The sequence below is a fragment of the Passer montanus genome, unplaced genomic scaffold (genome assembly GCF_014805655.1).
Source record: "Passer montanus isolate IOZ18808 unplaced genomic scaffold, ASM1480565v1 scaffold11, whole genome shotgun sequence".
Lineage (NCBI taxonomy): Eukaryota > Metazoa > Chordata > Aves > Passeriformes > Passeridae > Passer > Passer montanus.
Genome location: NW_024357613.1, coordinates 13,256,495 through 13,279,819, shown reverse-complemented (window position 1 = coordinate 13,279,819; position 23,325 = coordinate 13,256,495). Strand labels below are relative to the sequence as shown.

Genomic DNA, 23,325 nt, shown 5'->3' with positions numbered 1-23,325 from the left:
TTTCTCAGCTATCTTTAACTGAAGAAATTATAAAGGGAACTGAGTGAAGCTGACAACAATGGTTATATCTGTACACTCTAGAACACAATATGGAATTGTTAGGTATATTTAGACTCCAGTGGAGCTGTGGATATAAATTAGAAATTGCATCATTCTTCTCTTGATTTTAAAAGGGTGCTGTATTTGTGCCTATTAAATAACACTTCTTCACTTGTGTCTGGTTCTAGATGTATTTGCCTTTTTAGGGACATGATCAATAGAGTCCTCTTGAAGTTTTAAGAGAAGTTAGTTTGTTATCTCTAAAATAAAAGGATGCAATATTCACTGTGAGAATTGACTGTGAACTTTGGAGAAAGACACTTCCAGTATGAACCCAGAGTATGGCTTGATAAAGTGGGAGGAGGTAAAAAGGGGGAAGCAGCCACCTACAGTGGAAACAAAGCATGGTCTAAGGGATCATACCTCTGCACCAAACCATTAATTTTCACAGACTTCTGTGAAACATTCACTTCTGTGAATGTTTCCAGGCAAACCTATTTTTGTCAATTTAAAATTAGTCTACATGTATATAATATATTATATTATCCTAAGCTCTATGAAACATATTACAGAATTATTCCTGACTACTATCTAGGGTGTTAAGAAAGTTAACCTTTGCAGGTTCCTGATTGCTGGTGAAGAATTTTGTGAAGAAGAAAAGTGAATGAAAGGATGTGCTAACTACTAAAATCCAGGTTTTTTCTGAAGCAGGGAATCATCTGAATGCATTTCATAAAATTTTTTTTTTCCCTTGTTAAAATTTTTCTATTCATTTTTGATTACTAAATGTTTGAAGTGATACAATATTGCATTCTTTATTGGATTATTTTTACGATACATCAGGAAGTATCTTCCTCTCGCATACATTTTCCTAAATGGACAGGTTAAAATGTGAAGGGACAATTGCACATGTAATTATGGAATACAAGAAGAAAATTCCATAATATTTAGATTGTTAAATAAATGCATAATCTATTATTTTTGTTTCAGACTGTGAACAAGTACAGCCTCCACTGTGGCTACAGACTTTAATGAATGCTTGCAAGCAGGCAAGCAATTTCAGTGTTCAGGGTGTTACTATTTCCCTTGTGATGGACTTGGTTGGATTGACTCAATCTGTTGCCCTTGTCACTGGAGAAAACCTGAACAGTGTGGAAACTGCTCAGCCTCTTAGTCCTAACCAGGGAAGAGTGGCTGTTGTCATCAGACCTCCTCTTACTCAAGGCAATCTGAGATACATGGCTGAAAAGACAGACTTCTTCAAGGTTAGAGTCTATATCCTATTGCTGTTTTCTTTAGACTTTTTCTGTCTGGTGAAGAATAAGTCTTGGTCCCTTTACCATCCTTGATATGCTAAACCAAATTTTCTTGCTGAATATTTTGTACCCTGTGTTAGAATCTAAACGAAATACACAGAAAGTTTTCTTCCTGCAATTCTCTTACTGACCACTTGTGTGAAATTCCATGTTTAATTGAGTATTTTAAATATATAAACAAAACCTGATTGAATAGCAGCATTAATCAGCAAAGGTATCAAACTGAGATGTACATAACGTAGGACTATGTAAACAATTTTTGCATTTATGTAATTCATGTAAGAAATCTTTTGCAAAAGATAATCAGCAGCAGGGTATATTATGTAGCTAATTATATTTCAATGAAAATTTATTTCTGTTCTGATTCCTTAACAGGAGTTTTTTATGTAGTAAGTTATTGCAGTGTTTTGAACATTTCCTTCTGTTCATATAAAAGGAACTATTTTGCAGATTGCCTCTTGGTCATAGGGTGTCATCAGATGTGATATCTCCCATTGTTGCATAGAGCAGAACAAGGCATGATAGTCATTCACTTGTTTCTTGCAACTTTCCTTTTCACGTACAAAGCATATAGCTTTAACTCTTTGGGACCAGCTGGGTGATGGAACTCCTCAGCATCATCAGAAGAGTGTGGAGCTCTTCTACCAGCTGCACAACCTCGTCCCGTCTTCCAGCATTTGTGAAGATGTTATTAGTCAGCAGCTGACTCACAAAGACAAGGCAAGTTGTTCATGAATTTACTTTAAGATGAGTAAAGTATATACAGAAATATATTGAGATAAAAGACCCCTTAGAGTAGGGTATGAATAAATTCAATATTGAAGGAAATGTTGCCTTGCGTTGTTTCAAATGTTGTTTTAGGTCTGTGATGAGTCTCTAGTTTCATTCTAGACAAGAGATTTTTCACCATTCAGCAACAGACTTATGCAGGAGATGTTCTCTCTTATCAAAGTCGTGTGATGCTTCCCATTCTTAAAGCATGTGCTTAGTTTTTTGCTGTTGTTAGTAGGAGTTCTTGTCATGACAGGTACTTTACTTTTTTTTTTTTTCCCCTCACCTAGAAATTTGTTTCACATAGAGGTTGTCAATTTGACATTCAGCTTGAGAATGAGACCTAGGTAGTGCTTTAAATTTCAGGTATAATTTTCACAGGTCTAACAATATGAATAGTAGGGAATTACTTACACATTCTAGCAACTCGTGGTTGTATGACTTTAGGAGTGCTTACCTTTTTGCCATTCTACCAGATTTACCAGGTCAACAAGAGGGGATGTGAGCCACTGTCAATCAGTGCAATTCACAGCTTGCTGTATTGTTGAAATTTGTGATGATTTTTAGTGTCACCTAGGGTGGTCTGTAAACTGCTGTGACTGTGGATGTAGAACTTGCTCATTTCTGCCTACCTTCTGGAGAAAATAGTGATTTCTTACATCTTCACAGCATGGATTGCAAGGGTTTACATGGAGACACCTCTGTATGTTTGGGAATTGGTATTTAACTCTATTCAGTAACTGTCAGTGTATTGTTTTGTGTAACTGTAAGCCTTTTGCAGCAGTTTTGTGGATGATTTTCCTGTGAGAAACATATTTTTCTAAATACAAGTGATGTTTGTTTTACTTTCTAGAATGCTGCTGTCTCTTTTGGTTTTTGTTTTCGGTGTGGAGAGGTTGTTCTATTTTTAGTCTGTTTAACATGAACTGTTTGTCTTTTTCATAATTTTCATAGCTTTTACCTCAAGTTTTCATTATTGTGGCAGATATTGCATAGATAAGCAGCTGTTGCCAAGCTTCTTAAGTTGTATGATATAAACTAAGTCTGGAAGTACGCCAGATTGTTAGTGGTTTTAACAGTTTTTAGTTTTGTCTAACTTTGGTTAAAGGTAAATATACCATGTCCTATAATCATATATTCTAACATCAAACAAGTTAAAATCTTTGTTCTCTTGTTTTGCTTATCATCTAGTAATTTAGTTTAAGGCCTTATAGTATTTGAAGTAATTTTGATTATTTGATGTAATTGTCCTGATTGCTGTGCTTTGTTCATTCTTACTAATGCTTACTAGCTTCCTTGTCTTTTGGGTGAAGCTGTTTTTATACATGTGTTCAAGTCATACCATGACATTTACTGTTGTTTACAGCCTTGCTGGAATAACTCTGCCTGGATCAGCCTCAGTAAAGAGAGAAACAGAACAATTGTTACTTTACACCATTTTTACCATTAAATATCCTCAGTTGGACTTCAGTGATCCTTGTGGGTCCCTCCCAACTCTGGATATTCTATGATATTCTGGCTATTATTACTTTGACTGTATCAGTCATTATGAATCCTTTTGGCAGTAAGCATGTCCTATTTGTCCAGTTTGTTCCAGAGTTAAATTTTTCATGTTAGTGAAGAGCTCATCTATGTATCTAGCTAGAAAATTATTCTGTTTCTTTCTAGTATGGCAGTAATGGAATGAAAATAAGTTGGCTAGAAAGAGACAGAATAAACTCTAAAACCAGGCAGGATCAAGATAGGAGGGAATCCTTTCATGGTACTAAATTGCTCTCAGGCACCTACTGTTGGCTACTACTGTTTTAAGATTTAAAAACAGTACTTAAACACATAATCAAAGAAGTTAATTTCATTATATCTTATATCATTTAGGATGCTGTATGACTTTCTTTTTCCACTTCTTACCAGAAGTTTTACATTCTGACAAATCTAACTTATGGTTTGGTCCACAGAAAGTAAGAATGGAAGCTCATGCCAAGTTTGCAGTGCTATGGCATCTCACACGAGATCTTCATATTAACAAATCTTCTTCCTTTGGCCGCACCTTTGACAGGTTGGTGATTGCAAGTCTGATTCAGTTGAAATAATTTTACTCCAAAATCTTTGACGGTATTATATGGGCAACATACGGCATTGAAAAATTGAAGAACTACAGTGTAGCTGTGAGAGGAAAGAATAAGGACAAGAAATTAATTTGTGGACAAGAATTTGTGTTAGACAAAATTGTTTTCACAGTGATGATTATGTAAGCTGTAAATTTTTCCTGGAAGCTATAAAGAGTGTGGGAAAGGAATGGTCACAATATTCATTAACCATCATTGGGGTGTATATTGAGCTTAATATCTGAGTTCTTGCTGTTTTGATAAATACAGAAGCAGGAGAAATCAACCCAGAATTGAATTACATTAATTAGAAAGTAACAGTAAAACTAAAAAAACTTAAAAACCAAATTGCAAGCAAGTTTTAAAATATGAATTCTTTTGTTTAATCTGTGTTTTGTGTAAGAGGTCATTTATGGCAAGCAGCAGAGGATTTCTGTTTTGTGTTCTGGTATTGGCCTGTCTTCTTAGAAAATACTGAGAATCTGGACTCTGAACTACTCTTGTCTTCCTCAGCTACCACAAATGTTGTAGAAAAGTGTTTATTTAGATTTTGTATTGCATACTTAGCTATAAGGTGCAGAGTAAAAAGGTTATTTCTTTATCTTATGCAGTCACGCATTGCATAAATGGTGATCAATTCTCTGCATACAGCTAAAAACTTATGAACATGTACTACTGGGGAAGGTAAAATAGTAGATTGCAAGCAAGTTTTAAAATATGAATTCTTTTGTTTAATCTGTGTTTTGTGTAAGAGGTCATTTATGGCAAGCAGCAGAGGATTTCTGTTTTGTGTTCTGGTATTGGCCTGTCTTCTTAGAAAATACTGAGAATCTGGACTCTGAACTACTCTTGTCTTCCTCAGCTACCACAAATGTTGTAGAAAAGTGTTTATTTAGATTTTGTATTGCATACTTAGCTATAAGGTGCAGAGTAAAAAGGTTATTTCTTTATCTTATGCAGTCACGCATTGCATAAATGGTGATCAATTCTCTGCATACAGCTAAAAACTTATGAACACGTACTACTGGGGAAGGTAAAATTCAGAGTCCAATATTGTTTTTCCATAAGTCTGAAAAGGATTCTCAAGGCTAAAACTTAAAAGAAGAAAATAACGGTTGTAGGAGCTGCTGAATTGTCAAGTGTATTTCTCCTCTCTGTTCTTGAAGACAAGATCTTTGAATGTTTTCTTCTTTATATATCCTTGTGAATTGGCTTTTAAAATTGAATATTTTTTTAATGGCATATCACAAGGCAACAAAGACTTGTCATGCTAACAGCTGTACAAATACTTGATCTTGCTACTATTAGAGCAACTGTTATAACTTACTTTGCTACTAGTTCTTCCTGCCCACTCCTTCATTACACTAGACTAAAATATAAAGAGCAGGTTCAAAGTTTTGATTCCAAAGAAAATACTGCATTGTATGGAGAAGAGACTGGAGTATGTACCGACATTAAATTTGTCATATATCAGATTAAAATGGGATTACTCTGTGAGTAGTGTACAATATCCACGAGATTGTTTCTTCTTTCCATTCTAGATCTTTGTTTATCATGCTGGACAGCCTCAATAGCTTGGATGGTTCTACTTGGTCAGTGGGACAAGCCTGGTTAAATCAGGTGCTTCAAAGACATGATATTGCAAGGGTTCTTGAACCTTTGCTCCTACTGCTCCTCCATCCAAAAACTCAGCGAGTTTCTGTTCAGCGAGTACAGGCTGAATGTTACTGGACTAAATCTCCCAATCACCCTGAGGAAGAAAATGAAAAGCAGTTCATGCAGAAGTTCAGCTGTGCTGATGGTATGTACACAAGAAGACTATAGGAAGTTCCCTAATTTCTTTGCTTGCTGTTCACATGCAATGTTAAAGTCGTAGTAGAAATTTTTGAGGGTAACTGAAAAATGTGTTGGAATAAACTACGGCTTATATTTGCATTTGTGTGGTATTTTCCTAATTCAACTTTGTGTGCCCCAAGTATTGTTTAAAGTTGTATTTTTTACATTAAAATTATATGCAAGTATTTTAATGCAGAGCATTTTGTTACATCTTACTGAGACTTGGTAGAACATAGGAATATGGCTTGAAGCTTAACCAAGAAATTAAACATTTTTATGAATAATGTGGGGCTGGCTGAAAACATACCAATAAGTTTTGAGGGTGTTTGCATGTATTGCATAATTTTAGTTTAGAATTTACTAATTCTGTTTCTTGTGAAAACAAAAGCAGATAAGACTGTATAATGTTGTTTTGCTAAGGTGTACTGCTAAAACAATTTTGCTTTGTTTTTGTGAACTTGTCATTTGCTTATTAACTTATTTTTCTTCTGTATGATAGAAAGACATTATTTACCATACCTTCATAATCTGAAGTCTCAATAATAATTTAAATTCTAAATTTTTATTATGAATTCTTATTTGGAAGAACAAAATCTTATATGTATACTTTTTTTTGTGTTTATCAAGCATTCTCCCACATGCCTGTAAGCCAAGGACAACTTATTATACCTAAAGAAGGCAATGAGAAACAACTTGGTGTGGATGAAATGGAGAACTTCAGCCTGACTGTCAATCCTCTGAGTGACAGGCTTTCCTTGTTAAGTACCAGCAGTGAGACCATACCAATGGTTGTGTCTGATTTCGACCTTCCTGATCATCAGGCTGAAATACTGCAGAGTTCTGACTCTGGCTGTTCTCAGTCATCTACTGGAGACAACATCAGTTATGAAGTGGAAACAGAAAGCCTGAGTGCTCAAGATAGCTCTCAGACTCTGAAAGAAGACTCACCTGATGAAATTGTGCAACAAGTTGTTACAGATCTTATATGCAAAGTTGTAAGTGGTCTTGAAGAAGAAGTTGAACCAGTTAAAGACAGTCTGCACTCTGAGGATGCTTCGTGTAAATTCAGCTCATTGGATAGCTCTGTAGAGATTACAAAAAATGACGATCAAAATATTCAAAGTAGCCAGAGTAGTTTACTTAGTAATGACAGCTCACAGTTACTGTCAGCCTCAACTGAGACTGGACTTGAGAGCTTAGGAGATGAAATGTCAAGAAATAACTCTTCACCTTGTATTGCAGAAAGCCAGCAATCCTTCTCTGATCTTACTCTTTCCTCCACTGAATCAAAGTCTAGAAAACATAGCCACAGTAGTATTCAGTTCAGCTTTAAAGGAAAGCAGCCAGAAAAAATGTCAGAAAAGGAAACAATTGTTAAAGAGGCTGGTAAGCAACCAGGTGCAAAACCTAAGGTAAAAATAGCCAAAAAGAAAGATGAAGAGAAGAAGAAAGCACAAACAGAAAAGCTTAAACAAACAAATGTCTTCTTTAGTGATGGTCTTGATTTAGAAAATTGGTACAGTTGTGGAGAAGGAGAAATTTCAGAAATTGAAAGTGATGTTGGATCCCCAGGAATGCGAAAATCTCCTAACTTCAATATCCATCCACTGTATCAACATGTGCTGCTTTATCTCCAGTTGTATGACTCTTCAAGGACATTGTATGCTTTTTCTGCAATTAAGGCAATTCTGAAAACAAATCCTTCAGCTTTTGTAAGTGCCATCTCCACTACCAGTGTCAACAACGCATACACTCCTCAGCTTTCATTGCTCCAAAATCTTCTGGCTAGGCATCGAATATCTGTTATGGGCAAGGATTTCTATAGTCACATCCCAGTTGATTCTAACCATAATTTTCGGAGCTCTATGTACATAGAAATTCTCATCTCCTTGTGTCTGTACTACATGCGGAGCCATTATCCAACTCACGTTAAAGTAACCTCACAAGACCTCATAGGAAACCGCAACATGCAAATGATGAGTATAGAAATTCTGACACTCCTCTTTGCTGAGCTGGCAAAAGTGATAGAAAGCTCTGCCAAGGGATTTCCTAGTTTTATTTCAGACATGTTGTCCAAGTGCAAGGTTCAGAAAGTGATCCTGCATTGTCTGCTGTCGTCTATCTTCAGTGCCCAGAAATGGCACAGTGAAAAGGTAGCTGGAAAAAACATAGTGGCTGTAGAAGAAGGCTTCTCTGAAGACAGCCTTATAAATTTTTCTGAGGATGAGTTTGACAATGGTAGTACTCTGCAGTCACAACTTTTGAAAGTACTTCAGCAGCTGATTGTGCTGGAACACAGAGTAATGACTGTGCCTGAGGAAAATGAAACAGTGTTTGACTTTGTCATAACAGACCTGGAGCACATTGGTCCCCAGCAGCCGATGACTTCTCTGCAGTATTTACATTCCCAGCCAATAACCTGCCAAGGCATGTTTCTGTGTGCAGTGATACGAGCTTTGCACCAGCACTGTGCCTGTAAAATGCATCCCCAGTGGATTGGCCTTATCACTTCTACGTTGCCTTACATGGGAAAAGTTCTTCAAAGGGTGGTTGTTTCAGTGACTCTTCAGCTCTGCAGGAACTTGGATAATTTAATTCAGCAGTATAAATATGAAACTGGGTTATCTGATAATAGGTATGTATAAGTAGAGGTATAATCTTTTTAACTGAATTTGACTTCTTTGAGTTACTTTACTATCAGATTAACTCATTAAAAAAAATTACTCTTCTTTTAGGCCTCTCTGGATGGCATCAGTCACCCCCCCAGATATGGTTCTCACTTTATTAGAAGGGATCACAACAATAATTCATTACTGCCTCCTGGATCCATCTACACAGTATCACCAGGTAAACTTACCTGGGTGTCTGAGACATTCCTATGCAATACATGTCAAATTAAGGACTGTGATTTTATTAGCAATTATGAAGATCTGGTTGACAAAAATAACAAATATATTGTCTTAGCTATAAATATGGGGGTTTATTGACAATACAAATGAAAAAACAGGTTTCTATGAATGATACTTTTAAGGTAATACTCTTTTATTTGTTTTCTTCTTTTGGTTGTATATGTTACTCTGAAATAACTAAAGTTGAATTTCTTAACTTTAAGGCCTTTAAAATTCCACTTTTTAGAGCTGCCTTTGTTGTGTTCATCTTGTGATATGTCTAGACATTATCCTTCTGCTCCTTCTGTGTATTCACAATTTTTCTTTGTAGTCAAGCAGTATTTTTAGGTCTGATATTCTGAGCATAGTGTCTGTTAAGAATTTGGTCCAGGTTCCATACAAAGCTTTTGCCCTGCTTTCTCGATAATCTTGTTTTTGTGCTTTTTTCTCCATTCTTACACCCCTTTGCTTGCCATGCATTTAAAAGTGACTGAAAAGTCGGTTTTGTTTATGTAAATAAATAATTTTGCCTAGAGTATTAGCTAGACTTAAAATTCTGAAATAATTGTTTTGCAAAGGTATAGACAGAGGATACAAAATTGATTGCTGTAGACATCAGGCCTCCCATGTTCAGAGTACATTTGATATTGCACAACTCAATCAAAAGTTTCTCTATTATTTTAAAAGTCTCAAAGCTGTACATATTTTGAGAACTAGTGAAAAAATTATAAAAAGGAGTTAAGGTTGAAAGCTCTCATGTTAGGTAAGTCAAAATTTTATCTATTTTAAATATACTCTTTATGTGTACATAAATTTGAATATTTGAATTCAAATATGTATATTTTAATATAAATATTTTTGAATACACCTGTCCTCTTCTCTCCCACTAGCTTTTGGTTAATGTAGATCAGAAGCATTTGGTTGAAGCACGCAACGGGATCCTCTCTATCTTGCACATGATCATGTCTTCTGTGACTTTACTGTGGAGCATCCTGCACCTCGCAGATTCTTCAGAGAAAACTACTGCTGCTGCTGCTGCATCCATCACCACTATTAATCTTGGGTCAACTAAGGTCAGAACATCAGGGATAATATAATTTAAGTTGTTCATTAATGCCATTGTCAAAATAATTTCAATCCTCTTCCCTTAAATCTAAATTTCATTTTTATGCCTTTGTCCTCATCTACTCACTCACCACAAAAACCAGGCTTTTATAAATGAGTATTGGATATGCTTTTAAGCTAAAATATACCAGTTCAATGCAATGTGTCACCTCTTTGCTTTCTGCAGAAAAAAGGTTTTGAACATAATGCTGAGGTGTGTATCTAAAGGGTATGTGTTCTGCTTTCATATTTCAGAATTTGAGGCAACAGATTCTGGAACTTTTGGGTCCAATTTCAATGAATCATGGTGTTCACTTCATGGCTGCTATTGCATTTGTATGGAATGAAAGGAGGCAAAACAAAAATCCTTCAAGGACAAAGGTATGTTTGTATTGCAGTGGTCACTTCAAATAGTTCTAATACTTTTAAGTGATTTAGTGTTAGGAAGAAGAAAATTCAGATATTCCAGTGAAAAAATACAATGAAGTATGGACAGTATTTGCATTTCTAATTAGCACTGTACTGTCAGGGAGATACTATTTCAGAATGGAATAATCTTCCTGAATTCTTCAGGGCAAGAGTAGGTGATACCAGGTCTCTAGATGAGCTCCTAGTTGATGAAACTTCAAATCCCATAAGGACAGCTGCCTTAGTTTTGGCATAGCCATTGTCTGTGTTGATAATCTGTGATATACATCTGGTTCTCTTAGGTTATTCCTGCAGCAGGTGAAGAACAACTTCTGCTGGTTGAGCTGGTTCGCTCTATCAGTGTTATGAGAACAGAGACTGTCATACAGACAGTGAAAGAAGTTCTGAAGCAGCCTCCAGCCATAGCAAAGGACAAGGTATGGAAACTGTACAGATCCTATTAATTTATATTATGTCCTCTTGAAGAAGCTTAGAACTGATGATGTGGGGACTTCATTGACAAAGCTGAGCAGCACACTGTGAAAATTTTCACTATATCCAAGAGATAAATGAAGAGAATTACAACTTTACAGATGGATGTCCGCATGGACACTCTTAATATTCTGCATAATTAAGCTATATGGTTAGACATTGCAGTGGCATTATAGCATTGTCAATTTTACCCTGGTGAGGGGAAAAAAATGCCACTTCTTTTTGACAACACAGGTTTCATATCTTTTTCTAGAAACATCTTTCACTGGAAGTCTGCATGTTGCAGTTTTTCTATGCTTATACTCAAAGGTAAGAAAAGAAGCTAAATTTTACTTCTGTCATTGGGAAGCAGATAATCAATTTGAATATTATACATCTTTTTGTCATAGGGTGATGAACAGTCTGTGTAATATCAGTAGTGAAGAAAGAATGGGTTTGATCAGTAGATTTGTTAAAAAAGGTGGTTTATTTTTGTGTGTTCCATAGTACTGCATACCTTTCTTCCCCCACCTAAAAATCCTGCAGGTAATTTGCCCAAAGAAAGCTGATCTTAATTGTGCTGTAACTAATTCATGCCATTCCAGCTTTGTAATGAAAAGCATCTTTTGAGATTGCTTTACTTCTGCCTTCATCTGTTTCTTAAGGACTTGATATAGAAACCTAGTATTAAAAGAAGCTGTAAGGGTGTTGATTCCCAATATCTGACAGGAGAGATGTGATGTAAAAAGAAATTGGGGGAATACTTGAGGGAGATGATGTTCTCATCATTGACATTGCTGCTCTCTCTCCCTTAGGATTCCAGTGACCAGCTTAGTGGACAGCTGGGCAGCACTGCTGCTTCTCTTAAAGGATTCCATACAGGTTGGTCTTCCAGCACCGGGACAGTTTCTCATACTTGGGTAAGTGCTTCTGATATTTGCAATTTTCAAATCTGCTCAAATGTAGGGTGTGTGAAATTATCCTGAAGTGTTAGTGGTTTTAACTCTGTCTCTTACTTTTGACTTGTAGAGTTATTACCTGAGTTCTGTGGGTCTTATCAAATTAGTTTCTTCTCTGAGGAATGGCCACATATATTAAATTTTATATTATTATATGATATAAGCCACAACCTCACCTTAATGTTAATTTAAGCAACAGATGTACATTTCTGACTTTCCTGAAAATAACAACAATTAATACTTCTTGGGTATTTGAAGTCCACTAGAGTGGGCTGACTTCTCACCATGGAAACAGTTTGTTAACTGTTAAAAATATGACTTTGAATATGTTTTCTATATAATGCTTCAAGGACCATTTTCTTCCATATTTTGAGTTTATCTTCCCTAGTAAACTGTCTCTGAAGATACTTCTGTATATAATCAAGTAAAGCATGTTCTTGGTAAACTCTTATGATCAAAATTAACTTAAGGAACTTGAAAAGTTGTTTCCTGGAATATTGATAAGTAGCAATCCCTGTGGGTTTAGAGAATAAATATTGTGCAAATAAATGTCTTCAGATTTGTCCTAACTCTGAAAACTGCTGAATAATGTATTATGAGAAGAAAATCCATTATTCAACTTCTAAATTTTTTCAGTGTTCTTAATGAGTTCATCATGAAAAACCCAAGTCTGGAGAATAAGAAAGATCAAAGAGATCTACAGGTAAGAAATTTATTGTATGCATTTTTTTTTTAATATTGAACAATAAATCGTAGAGTCGTAGAGTGGCCTGGGTTGGAAAGGGCCTTAAAGATCATCCAGTTCCTAGCACAGAAAAGATACTGACCTCTTGGAGCAAGTCCAGAGGAGGGCCACCAAGTTGATTAGAGCAATGGAGCACCTCTCTTAAGAGAAAAGGCTGTGAAAGAATTTGGTTTGTTCAGCCCGGAAAAGGGAAGGCTTCCCAGTACCTGGAGGAAGCCAAAAGACAGATGGGGAGGGACTGTTTACAAGAACATGCAGTGACAGGGCAAGGGGGAATGGCTTCAAAGTGAGAGTAGATTTAGATTGGATATTAGGAAAAAAATCTGTGCTGTGAAGGTGGTGAGGTGCTGGAACTGGTTACCCAGAGAAGCTGCAGATGCCCCATCACTAGAACTGTTTAAGGCCACTTGGATGAGGTTCTGAACAACTGGTTTAGTGTAAGGTGTCCATGTCCGTGGCAGTGGGGTTGGAACTAGAAGCTTGAATGTACCAGAAATATTTTATATCAGTTCTGTATTATGAAATTACTCTTTAATTTATTCTTCTTATATTTACAATTTTTTTGAAAAAGCTCTCATTTTCTGTGAAGTTATTAATCACTGATAATATAGAAATTACTTGAAAGCAATTCTGTATATGGTTATATGGATTTTCCACATGTCAGGACAATGAATACAGTCCTTCTGCACAATGTTCTTAAAATGCTTGGGTTTGTTTGGTTTTTTCTCTACAAGGATGTAACACACAAGATAGTGGATGCCATTGGGGCCATTGCTGGTTCTTCCTTGGAACAGACCACTTGGCTGAGACGAAACTTAGAGGTTAAACCTTCCCCCAAGATTATGGTTGATGGAAACAACTTAGAATCAGATGTTGAAGGTAGGTTCATTTTCATCTTTATTTAAAACAAAATATTAATTTTCATGCTAATATTAACGAAAAGAACAGCTTTGCTATATTTGAATGTATGTAAAATTCTTCAGTATTGTTCTAGCACCAGTGTGTCTGGCAAAGCTTGTGCATCTTCAAAATGTATGTTTTTAAAATATACTGTAAGGTGAATAATGACTTGATAAAACTAACTTTGGACATTTTTTAATTATTATTATCTTCATTTAGATATGCTGTCTCCAGCAATGGAAACTTCAAATATAACTCCATCTGTTTATAGTGTCCATGCGTTGACATTACTTTCTGAGGTAAATATTTCCTTGAAATAATAATAAGATAATAAAGAGTGTCTTATAATAAACTTATGTATTGTGAAAAGCTTTGGACTAGAAACTTGGAGAAGGAAATTTAATGGGAAACACTGATGTGAGTGGATTCTGGTCTTGTCACATAAAAGTTTGTTACTAACCCATTGAGATAGATAAGGTATAAAGAATGGCCTTTCAGATGTGTAGTATAGCCAACTTTTTTGATTGTAAGCTTTATGTGTTTATCTTTATGGTACATCTAATTTGCTGCTCATAATTGCAGACAGTCTTTGAATTTTTTCTTTGTTTGTAGTTTACTCTCTAGAGTGCTTTAACTAGAAGTTTGTGTTTCTGTGCTTTTACCTTAATGTGTTATAAAGATGATGGAGTCTTTATACTTTGGATTTTGCATAGTACCTGAAATGTGACCACTTCTATCATAAACTTGAATGTTCAGTAAAGAACATTACACACACCAAAAAAATGCTGAATGGTATGTAAATAGCAATTTAAGAATGCACCATAATATATCTTCCTCTCATTTTATAGGTTTTGGCTCATCTCCTGGACATGGTTTTCTACAGTGATGAAAAAGAGAGAGTTATTCCTTTGCTTGTAAATATTATGCACTATGTTGTGCCCTACCTCCGTAATCACAGGTATCTTTAGTTTATTGAATTGATGTAGATGTCTACAGCCAGTAGGAATTTGGATGGTGGCACTTAGGCTGAAACAGGCATGATAAGGATTAGATGTCTATCAAACTTTCTGTAGAGCAACAATTCAAAATTGGTTTATGTTGACTTTTCCTTTGTTTAGTGCTCACAATGCATCCAGCTATCGAGCTTGTGTCCAGTTATTAAGCAGTCTTAGTGGATATCAGTATACAAGGAGAGCATGGAAAAAGGAAGCCTTTGACCTCTTTATGGATTCCAGTTTCTTCCAGATGGATGCTTCCTGTGTTAACCAGTAAGACTTTATTCTTCTGGTTTATATCAATGACCCTTACAAATTTTATATATTCCATTAACATATGGGCCAAAATTTCCCAATAGATCTTTACTGAGAGAAGGAGATTTTCTGTGGTTTAGGTTACCACATGAAATATGAAACTGATATGAGGTATATTTCTATGAGCAAATCTATTTTTAAAAATAATTATCTTAAAATTTAAAAAAAAAAAAGTTCTGTGAGAAAACATGGTTAACATTTTGTAGAAACATAGAATGATTTGCATTGCAAGAGACCTTAAAGATGGTCTAGTTCTAATCTGCCTGCCATGGGCAGGGACACCTTCCACTAGAGCCCCATCCAGCCTGGCCTTGAACACTTCCAGGGATGGGGCATCCACAGCTTCACCAGGCAACCTCTGCCAGGGCATCACCACCCTCACAATAAAGAATTTCTTCCTAGTTTCTAAATATGCCCTCTTTTAAAAAGTGGGATTGCTTTACATTACATGTAATTCCCTCTTGGCCTATCACTCCATGCCCTGGTAAAAAGTCACTCTTCGGCTTCCTGGAGGCTCTTTAGATACTGGAAAGCTGCTAGAAGATCTCCCTGAAGCCTTCTCTATACCAGTCTGAACAACCCAAACTCTCAAGCCTGTCTTCATAAGAGAGGTGCTTCAGCCCTCTGATCATCTTTGTGGTCTTCCCATGGACCCTTCAAAGGAGTCCACATCCTTCTTATGCTGGTGGAGAGAGGTGGATGCAATACTCCCAGTGGGGTCTTACCACAGCAAGGCAGAATCACCTCCCTTGATCTCTTGGCCACACTTCTGGTGCCCTGGATGCAGTTGCCCTTCTGGGCTGTGAGCACACATTGGCAGATAAAATTCAGTTTTTTATCTTCATCCACCATCAGCCACAAGTCCTTCTCCTCTAAGCTACTCTCAGTATTCATTTTGTGCCCAGCCAGTATTTGTGCTTGGAATTGCTCTGACCATTTGTAGGACCTTGCACTTGGCCTCATACTTTGAGGTTTGCGTGGGCCCACTTCTTAAAACTGCCAGGGTCCCTCTGAATGACATCCCTTATTTTCTTGGAGAAGGGGGTTCAAGAAACACAGTTTCAGATCAAGTAACACCACGTAAATGGTACCTTATAAAGCAGAGAGCTTGGATTGGAAGCCTTAGGCTAAACTGAAAGAGCAGAAAAAATTTGCAAATGTTCCTGAAAATTCTTGCTTTTTTCTTGCTTTCCTGATGTGTGTATGATTTTCCTTTTTTAGTTGGAGAGCTATTATGGATAATTTGATGACACATGACAAAACCACATTCAGAGATTTGATGAGTAAGTATTGATATAGTCGTGACTCCTCTCCAGTATAAACATTAAATAAATGAAAAATAAGTATCTTAAAGAAAATGCTTGTTCAACATTCCTTCCAATTTGATTTATTCTGTGGTTTTCATGTTTTCTTTGACTACTTGTTTCTGGAGCTCCATAAATAACACGAAGTGAGAGAATTTTATACCATCCTGGCACGCGGTGAATTTTGCCTATATGGCAAAGCTGATTAAACAGAGTGGGTGGGGTGGTTTTTGTTTGGTTTGGATTAGTAGATCTGACACTAACTGCTTAAAAAAATTTATTCTGCACTTTATAATTTTTTGAGCATCAGTGCATGCTAATTTTACATTTTAAAAAATGGCTAAACTCTTTCCCAAAGTCCCTAAACCCAGACACTATTGTGTGTACTTAGAGGTTTTCTTTCAACTTTTATTTTGAATTTCTGGTCACAGCTTCAAATTGCAAACCATACATCATCTTAACATCTGCTTTCAAACCCCATTATTGCAAAGAAAGAGTTATTTGTGCCTTGAAGTGAAGCAGAATTGAAATTCATCAGCTGTTGGCTGCCTTTCCCTTTTCTCTTTCAGCACGAGTGGCCGTGGCGCAGAGCAGCTCCCTCAATCTGTTCGCGAACAGAGACGCGGAGCTGGAGCAGCGCGCCATGCTCCTCAAGAGACTCGCCTTCGCCATCTTCAGCAGCGAGATAGACCAGTACCAGAAATACCTGCCAGACATACAAGGTCAGGAAATGGGCATCCTTCAGTGGGCTCCTGGAATCCTGCTAGTTCTGGAATGCTGCTGTGACAGAGTAACAGCAGGTTAAATTTTTATCCTGCAAGATCAGTCTGGGATACTGTTTCTGTTGCTGAAACAAAGGTTCTGCAGCTTTTGGTTAAAATGTTTTCAGTCTTAAATGACTACAAAATAGTCAGATTTTGTGGTTGTCAGTTGACTTTAATCCAGATAATTTCACAGATCTGTCATTTTATCCCTTGATCAATATCCTTGGATACCTGCACAATATGCTTTGACATGAACATCTGAGGTACAAAAACCTATCAATTAGGGAGAGATGGGAAAACTGACCTTGACATTTTGAATTCTTGACTTCTTTTGCTGGTGTTTTTTCCTCAGTTCAGTTTATCTGTCTTATTTATCATTGAAGTTTATTTCTTACAATGACCCTTTACCTTAAGTGGCTGGGAATAGAAACTGCTTGGACCTTCTTTTTAAGGTGATGCTAATAGTTAGCAGCAGCTTTTAAATGTATAATTTTTTCATGGCACCAAAGGGATGCTTTGGTCTCTTTTTCTATATGGAAAATCAGTTGCATCAACTTTTTTGTTTCAGTTGTTCTGGAATCTATTTTTTGTAAAATTATTTGGTTCGTTTGTTGGGGTTGGATTTTTTGGGGGCTTTTTTTGTTTGGTTGGGTTTTTTTTAAATTTCCAGTCAAGTCAGTAGCTGAGATTGCTATGTTCATGGAATAAGGTGATTTTTACTGGTCTGAACTACAGTTCTGCCTCTGTATGTACTGAAAGCCTAGAGGTGACCATAATTCAATACAACTGTATCATCCCTTTGTAATTTCTCAAGTACTTTGATGGCTCAGTGTTTTAATAACAATAATACATCCGAGTTGTTCAGGCTGTTTTTGTATTGTTTGGAATCTGTTAACTCCTCCTGTTGTAATGGGTGAAACTCTGCATAAGATAAGCAAAGTTCCCAGATGCACTATTGCATTTATGTAGAGAACTTATCCAAAATAGGCAACTGTACTCTTTAGAGGTTTCTCTATTTTGTTCTTTCTTTGGTGGAGTGTTATTTCTTTATGTTGGCAGAATACAACTAGTAAAGTACTGGAACAGTAGCATGGCAGATACTTAAAGTTAACATTGAGAGTAAAGGAGGGAAGGGGAAGATTCTCATTGGAATTATGCTGAACTGAGGGATCCTTCTTGGCTTTTTGTTTCAGAAAGGCTGGTAGAAAGTCTCCGGTTGCCACAGGTGCCCACTCTTCATTCCCAAGTGTTCCTGTTTTTCAGAGTGTTACTTTTAAGAATGTCTCCACAGCACCTTACCTCACTGTGGCCAACCATGATCACTGAACTGGTGAGTTGCAGGTGCCATTCATTATTTAGAAGACTGGTGCACATCTGAGACACAACCTCATTCCTCCTCAAGATTTTTAATAAAATCTCTTCTAGAGATTGTACAAATAAATGTGCAATGGCCACAAATTGAAAGCTGACTTATTTTCATAGTCCTGATGTCTGTTTTTTGTGATGAAATTTAGTATCTGTTAGCTTACACTGTTTCAGCTGTTCAGCTGTCTCCTGAATTAAATTTGCATTTGCCCTCATTCATCCCTATTGAATCCTGCTTCAGTTTCTGCTTATGTATGTGTACCCCCTCCACCATTCCCACTTCTGCTCTTCTTTTTCAGTGTTCCCTCTTTCTACTTTCCTGGTCATTCTTCTTCAGCAATGGGAATGAGAATCCATGTATAGGAGTCAGAATCCATGTTTTATTGGCAGTTGATGGTCATTCAGTTCACGTTGTGACTAAATTTTGTAACTAGATTTATACAAGGCTCATCTCACATTTCTTCTTTATCATTTTGCTCTTCACAACAAAACAGTAAAAATATCTGTTTCCAGAGTTTCTACCTGCAGAATCTCCTGTGCTGGCTGTTTGACACACTCTTTTGGGTTTCAGCTTTGGCAGTGGGAATGGAGGGGAGTGGTTGGTGCATGCTGTGATCCATTCAGCCTGCTATTCAAGGAGTTCCCAAGGGATTGAGTAACAGAGGGAGAAAACCGGAATCATTGCTATGATTAGTTATTTTTTCAATCTGCAGGTGCCTAACATAGCCCTTGAATAACCACAGATCTAAGCAATAGAAGGAGGAAAGCTATGTAAAATATTTTAAAGTGTGTTGTTTTAGCAGTAGATGTATTTAATTTTAAGCCTGTCAATAGTATAAATAATAGAAAACCCATTCTACTCAGTGTGGTCTTCTGATTCCTGTGCTGTGCCTTGGCCTTTACACAAGTTACCACAGACTTGGCAATACTTTCAGTTAGCAGGACTGTGGTGCTTCTGGGAATTCATACCTGGGCCTGACCTGCTCCATTAAACAGTCCTTTATTCTCATTTTGTTTAGGTCTTGCTCTCTTTTTAGGTAATGGAGGGATTAGCCTTTGAGAGCTTTCCTGGCCATAAAAGAGACAGTTCCTTGTGGCCTTTGTGTTATTCAGGTTATATATAAGGGATGAAAGACCTTTAAGGTGCCAGTGTCCACTCTTACAGGAAAGGAAATAAAGCTCCAAACTATTTGTCTAAGGCTTATTACTCAGGCTTTCCCGAGTCACAGTCCATTGAAAATGGTATTGAAATATAGCATTTGATCTTCAGGTGCAAGTGTTTTTACTGATGGAACAGGAGCTCACTGCTGATGAAGACATTTCCAGGTAAATGTGTGAACTTCCTGCTTCACTTTATAAAAATCCCTTGGTATGCAGATGGAGTGGAGTCTTTATTGAAAATAATTTGTCTTAGAGTTGTTGAGCTCAAATGAGAAGAACAAGTAAAGGGTAGTTCAGTCTGACTGCAGTACCAGGGACAGACTGTTCAGGACAAAACAAAAGTTCTGCTGTCAGACTGATCATAAATCACTAAGGAAAATTATATAAGTGTCTCAGTTCTTACAATATCTGCCTGACTAAAATGCACTGCTGCTGTAATTAAATTCTGTATGGCATGACTTACACCTTTTCTGTGTCTTACACTTACTCTAAATAAGACTGATGCACCTTTTTTGTCTAAATAAAAGCATAGTTTCTTCTCTTATTAGATAAGTGAGGTAGGTAATTCTTCTTGTTTTATTATCCATTTTTATCTCATCTATTTTCTGCACAGTGTGATCCAGTTTCAGTCAATGCTAGCAGCAGAGGCAGATTTCTCAAATGAGCCGGAGTTGTTTGCCCAAGTTTTGCTCACTTTTTTCCTAGGGTTTTTTTGGAGAGTTTTTCCCTCAAATAAAGTAATATCAACATGACTGACAATTTTAAACTTCCTCATAATTTGAATATCTGGGAATAAGATACAGTGCAATACATTCATTATACATTGACATTTTATCACTTATATTTATATATGTATATATGCATACAGAGCTGCACTCATGGCACAGACTTGTGTTGGGATTCGATTTATGAATTCAGGATAATGCTGGTAAATAAAGAGTTGTGTGTTTGTAAAGGCAAGTAAGAAAACTAAAGTTGTTTTAGTGGCAGAATGTGGCAGAAGGTTGTTATGACTCACTTCCCTGCTATAATATATTTTAGAACTTCTGGCCCATCTGTTGCTGGTTTGGAGACAACTTATACAGGCGGCAATGGTTTTTCCACATCCTACAACAGCCAGAGGTGGCTGAACCTGTATTTGTCTGCTTGCAAATTTCTGGACTTGGCTCTAGCTCTACCATCTGAAAACCTGCCTCAATTTCAGATGTGAGTAGAAAACAGTGTCATTTAAGTTTTTGGATGTTTTTCCACGCCTCTTGGTAAAATTTTAGCATATAAAACTATTTGGTTTTCTGTTTCCCTTCTTTCTTTGGATTTCAGCCAGGGCAGCCCACAGTTTGTTCCCTCACAATATCTGAGTGGCCCCCATGGCAAATGATGCTGCATATCAAATTAGTTCAAGCTGGTTTGATTTAGCCTGTGGCGAGAGATTTGCCACACTTGAGAGATCATTAGTAGTAGTGATTTATTCAAGTATTTCATTTTTTAAGTACTTAGTTGCAGTAATGCCTAAGAACTCAAAATACACCCACCCATCTCAGTGAGTAATGCATGAGAGCAGAGGACTGCATGTCATCTCAGCATGACTTGCTTAAATTACTCTGGCACAGTCTGTCTGGAAAATGTGGCAACAAACCTTTGTAGAAAGGGGATCCCATAGGTTTTTATTGATCAGTAGTGGGCATGTGTACAAACTGCTTCCTCAGTGCCTCTGTAATCCTGTTTAATTGGAAAAAAAATGAATGCAAAAGAATTGGCATTTGCTGGAGATCCTGGGAATGAGAGGACATGAAGGACAAAATAAACTATCATGCCTCTTCCTTTACACTGCACTCTGGTGACTGTGTGAGGGCTGCTGCCCTGGCACAGCTCTGTAGACATTGGGTCACCCTTAATTTCCTGCAGTTTAAAAGACACTCATGTGGGTTGGAGACTGGAAGGATTTGTGCACACTGTGTCAGACTGTGCCCTGTAATATTTCTAGATCTAATGTTGAATGTTTTTTCATTTTTTTTTTCTTCTGAGGGTTTACTTGGATTTCTTTTTTCCTCTCTCCTTCTCTGATACTTCACCAGATTTCCTCATCTGTTCATATTTTTGATTGCTCAGAAAAGCCTGCATGTTCAGTATGGATAACATCTGCTTGTGTTATCTCATGGCAGGTATCGTTGGGCTTTTATTCCAGAAGCATCAGATGATTCAGGCTTGGAAGTACGGAGACAAGGAACACATCAGAGGGAATTCAAGCCCTATGTGGTGCGTCTGGCAAAGCTGCTGCGGAAAAAAGCAAAGGTATGTTGCTTTTTTCTTTTCACAGAAAGATTTCATGTACAATAACACACAGCAGTGTTTGGGTTTGAATATTTTAATTTTTTTAACAATGAAGAACAGATTTTTTTTCTGGTGTAGGAGATTCTAGCTGGAAGAATCTCAAGTCAACATCAGGCAAAAAACACATGTAAGTATAGAAAACAAACAAATCAAACAAAAAAGCCCCAAAATGAATCAGACTACAGAAAAATTTATAATCTGCTATGGTCAAAATTATTATGATCACTGACTTTGGATTTCTAAATTAAAAGTATTATTTAAATAAAAAGTAAAATATGCTCCATTATCTGATAATAACATAAACACTCAACATAAAATCACTTCCAGATAGCCAGTCATATATGTAGATAGTAGTTTGACTACCTACTTTTTTGAAGTAGAAAACCAGTTTTGTTAATTACAATCAAAAATTTTAAAAAACTGTTGCATTCTTAAACTTGACAGAACTAAAAGTGTTGAGACTGAGCAGAGCCTGGGACTGTGATGAACAGAAGAAGGAGGAGATCAGTAGAAACAGTTCTGGGGAAATCTTGGCTGCACAGTAGGAAGAGTGGAACAGAATGAGGGTTGTAATTATGTTGGTGCATGGGATGTATTAATAAAGCCCCGGTTTGTGGGGTTGGAGGCCTGATCTGCTGATGCAGCCAATGGAAGCTGGCCAAGCCCTGTCCCAGGGAGATCCCTTCTGCTGCCACAAAGTAAGAACTGTCAGATATTTTTGCTGCTCCTGCTGTGAGGACAGAGCCCCCCTGGGGGCAGTTCACTGGGAAGTGTTGATAGGTGAGCCTGGGAGGAAGTGCAAAGCCTCCTATGGCAGAAAGTTTTGAACTGTTATTCTCAGGTTTCTCTGTATAGATGGCTTTGTCAGGTCTGTAACAGTGGCAGCTTGCTGTAGCTACTGCATTTACAGTCTCCAATGTCTTCAGTGAGTAAAGGAACTGAGATACAAGTGGCTACAGTAAATTTAGGGATAACTTAGTTGCTGGCCGAGTTGAACTATTGAAGCAATTGTTCACAATTATGGGGATAAAACTAGTGTCTGAAGCATATCTGCATTTTATCATTTTTGAACCATGAAGATGAGACTAAATTTCTCTTCTTGCATGTATAAAGGAGTAATGAGTTTTAACTGCCTGCTCCTCAGGCATAGCCTCTAACCCTGGTGTTGAATGTAGTATCTGTTAGAAAGTTTTCACACTCCCAGTGATCTCTGTGCATGAATTTATACATCACGTGTGATTTATAAATATACACGCTGCTGGTAAGTACTGTATGCTGAGATAGATGCCTGAAGTCAGGACTTACACAGTATGCTTTAAGAATTCAGAAAAATTCCTGGAATTTCTGGAACCCCTTAGTCATGGCAGCAGTTGCACACTGAACCATAGGTAGGTGTGTGATGATAAGATAAACACGAGATAATGAATATTGACTTCAGGCCATGTCCTCGTTATGCAGAGGAGAATACTGTTACATATAGCTGTGGGGTTTTAGAAAATAACTACAAAAAATGGAGTGGATCCTTATTTTCCTTCAGGGCATTCTGAC

General features: G+C 37.0%; 1 protein-coding gene across 12 annotated transcripts in view; it reads left to right on the top strand.

Moving 5' to 3' along the window:
• Positions 1–23,325, top strand: part of DOP1A (DOP1 leucine zipper like protein A) — a 60,893-nt gene that overhangs the window by 34,584 nt on the left and 2,984 nt on the right. For 10 of the 12 annotated variants that reach the window (XM_039726359.1, XM_039726369.1, XM_039726331.1 and 7 more), the window contains 22 exons: positions 1,030–1,304; positions 1,923–2,075; positions 4,082–4,182; positions 5,773–6,032; positions 6,695–8,702; positions 8,803–8,914; positions 9,846–10,028; positions 10,315–10,440; positions 10,770–10,904; positions 11,213–11,268; positions 11,754–11,858; positions 12,534–12,600; positions 13,377–13,521; positions 13,762–13,841; positions 14,391–14,500; positions 14,661–14,810; positions 16,074–16,135; positions 16,726–16,878; positions 18,114–18,250; positions 19,556–19,611; positions 20,488–20,652; positions 21,609–21,738. In XM_039726359.1, the coding sequence (XP_039582293.1) occupies positions 1,030–1,304; positions 1,923–2,075; positions 4,082–4,182; positions 5,773–6,032; positions 6,695–8,702; positions 8,803–8,914; positions 9,846–10,028; positions 10,315–10,440; positions 10,770–10,904; positions 11,213–11,268; positions 11,754–11,858; positions 12,534–12,600; positions 13,377–13,521; positions 13,762–13,841; positions 14,391–14,500; positions 14,661–14,810; positions 16,074–16,135; positions 16,726–16,878; positions 18,114–18,250; positions 19,556–19,611; positions 20,488–20,652; positions 21,609–21,738 (4,769 nt within the window). Of the gene's footprint in view, positions 1–1,029; positions 1,305–1,922; positions 2,076–4,081; positions 4,183–5,772; positions 6,033–6,694; positions 8,703–8,802; positions 8,915–9,845; positions 10,029–10,314; positions 10,441–10,769; positions 10,905–11,212; positions 11,269–11,753; positions 11,859–12,533; positions 12,601–13,376; positions 13,522–13,761; positions 13,842–14,390; positions 14,501–14,660; positions 14,811–16,073; positions 16,136–16,725; positions 16,879–18,113; positions 18,251–19,555; positions 19,612–20,487; positions 20,653–21,608; positions 21,739–21,855; positions 21,905–23,325 lie in introns of those variants that run through there. The other 2 variants (XM_039726339.1, XM_039726345.1) reach the window with 2 other exon arrangements.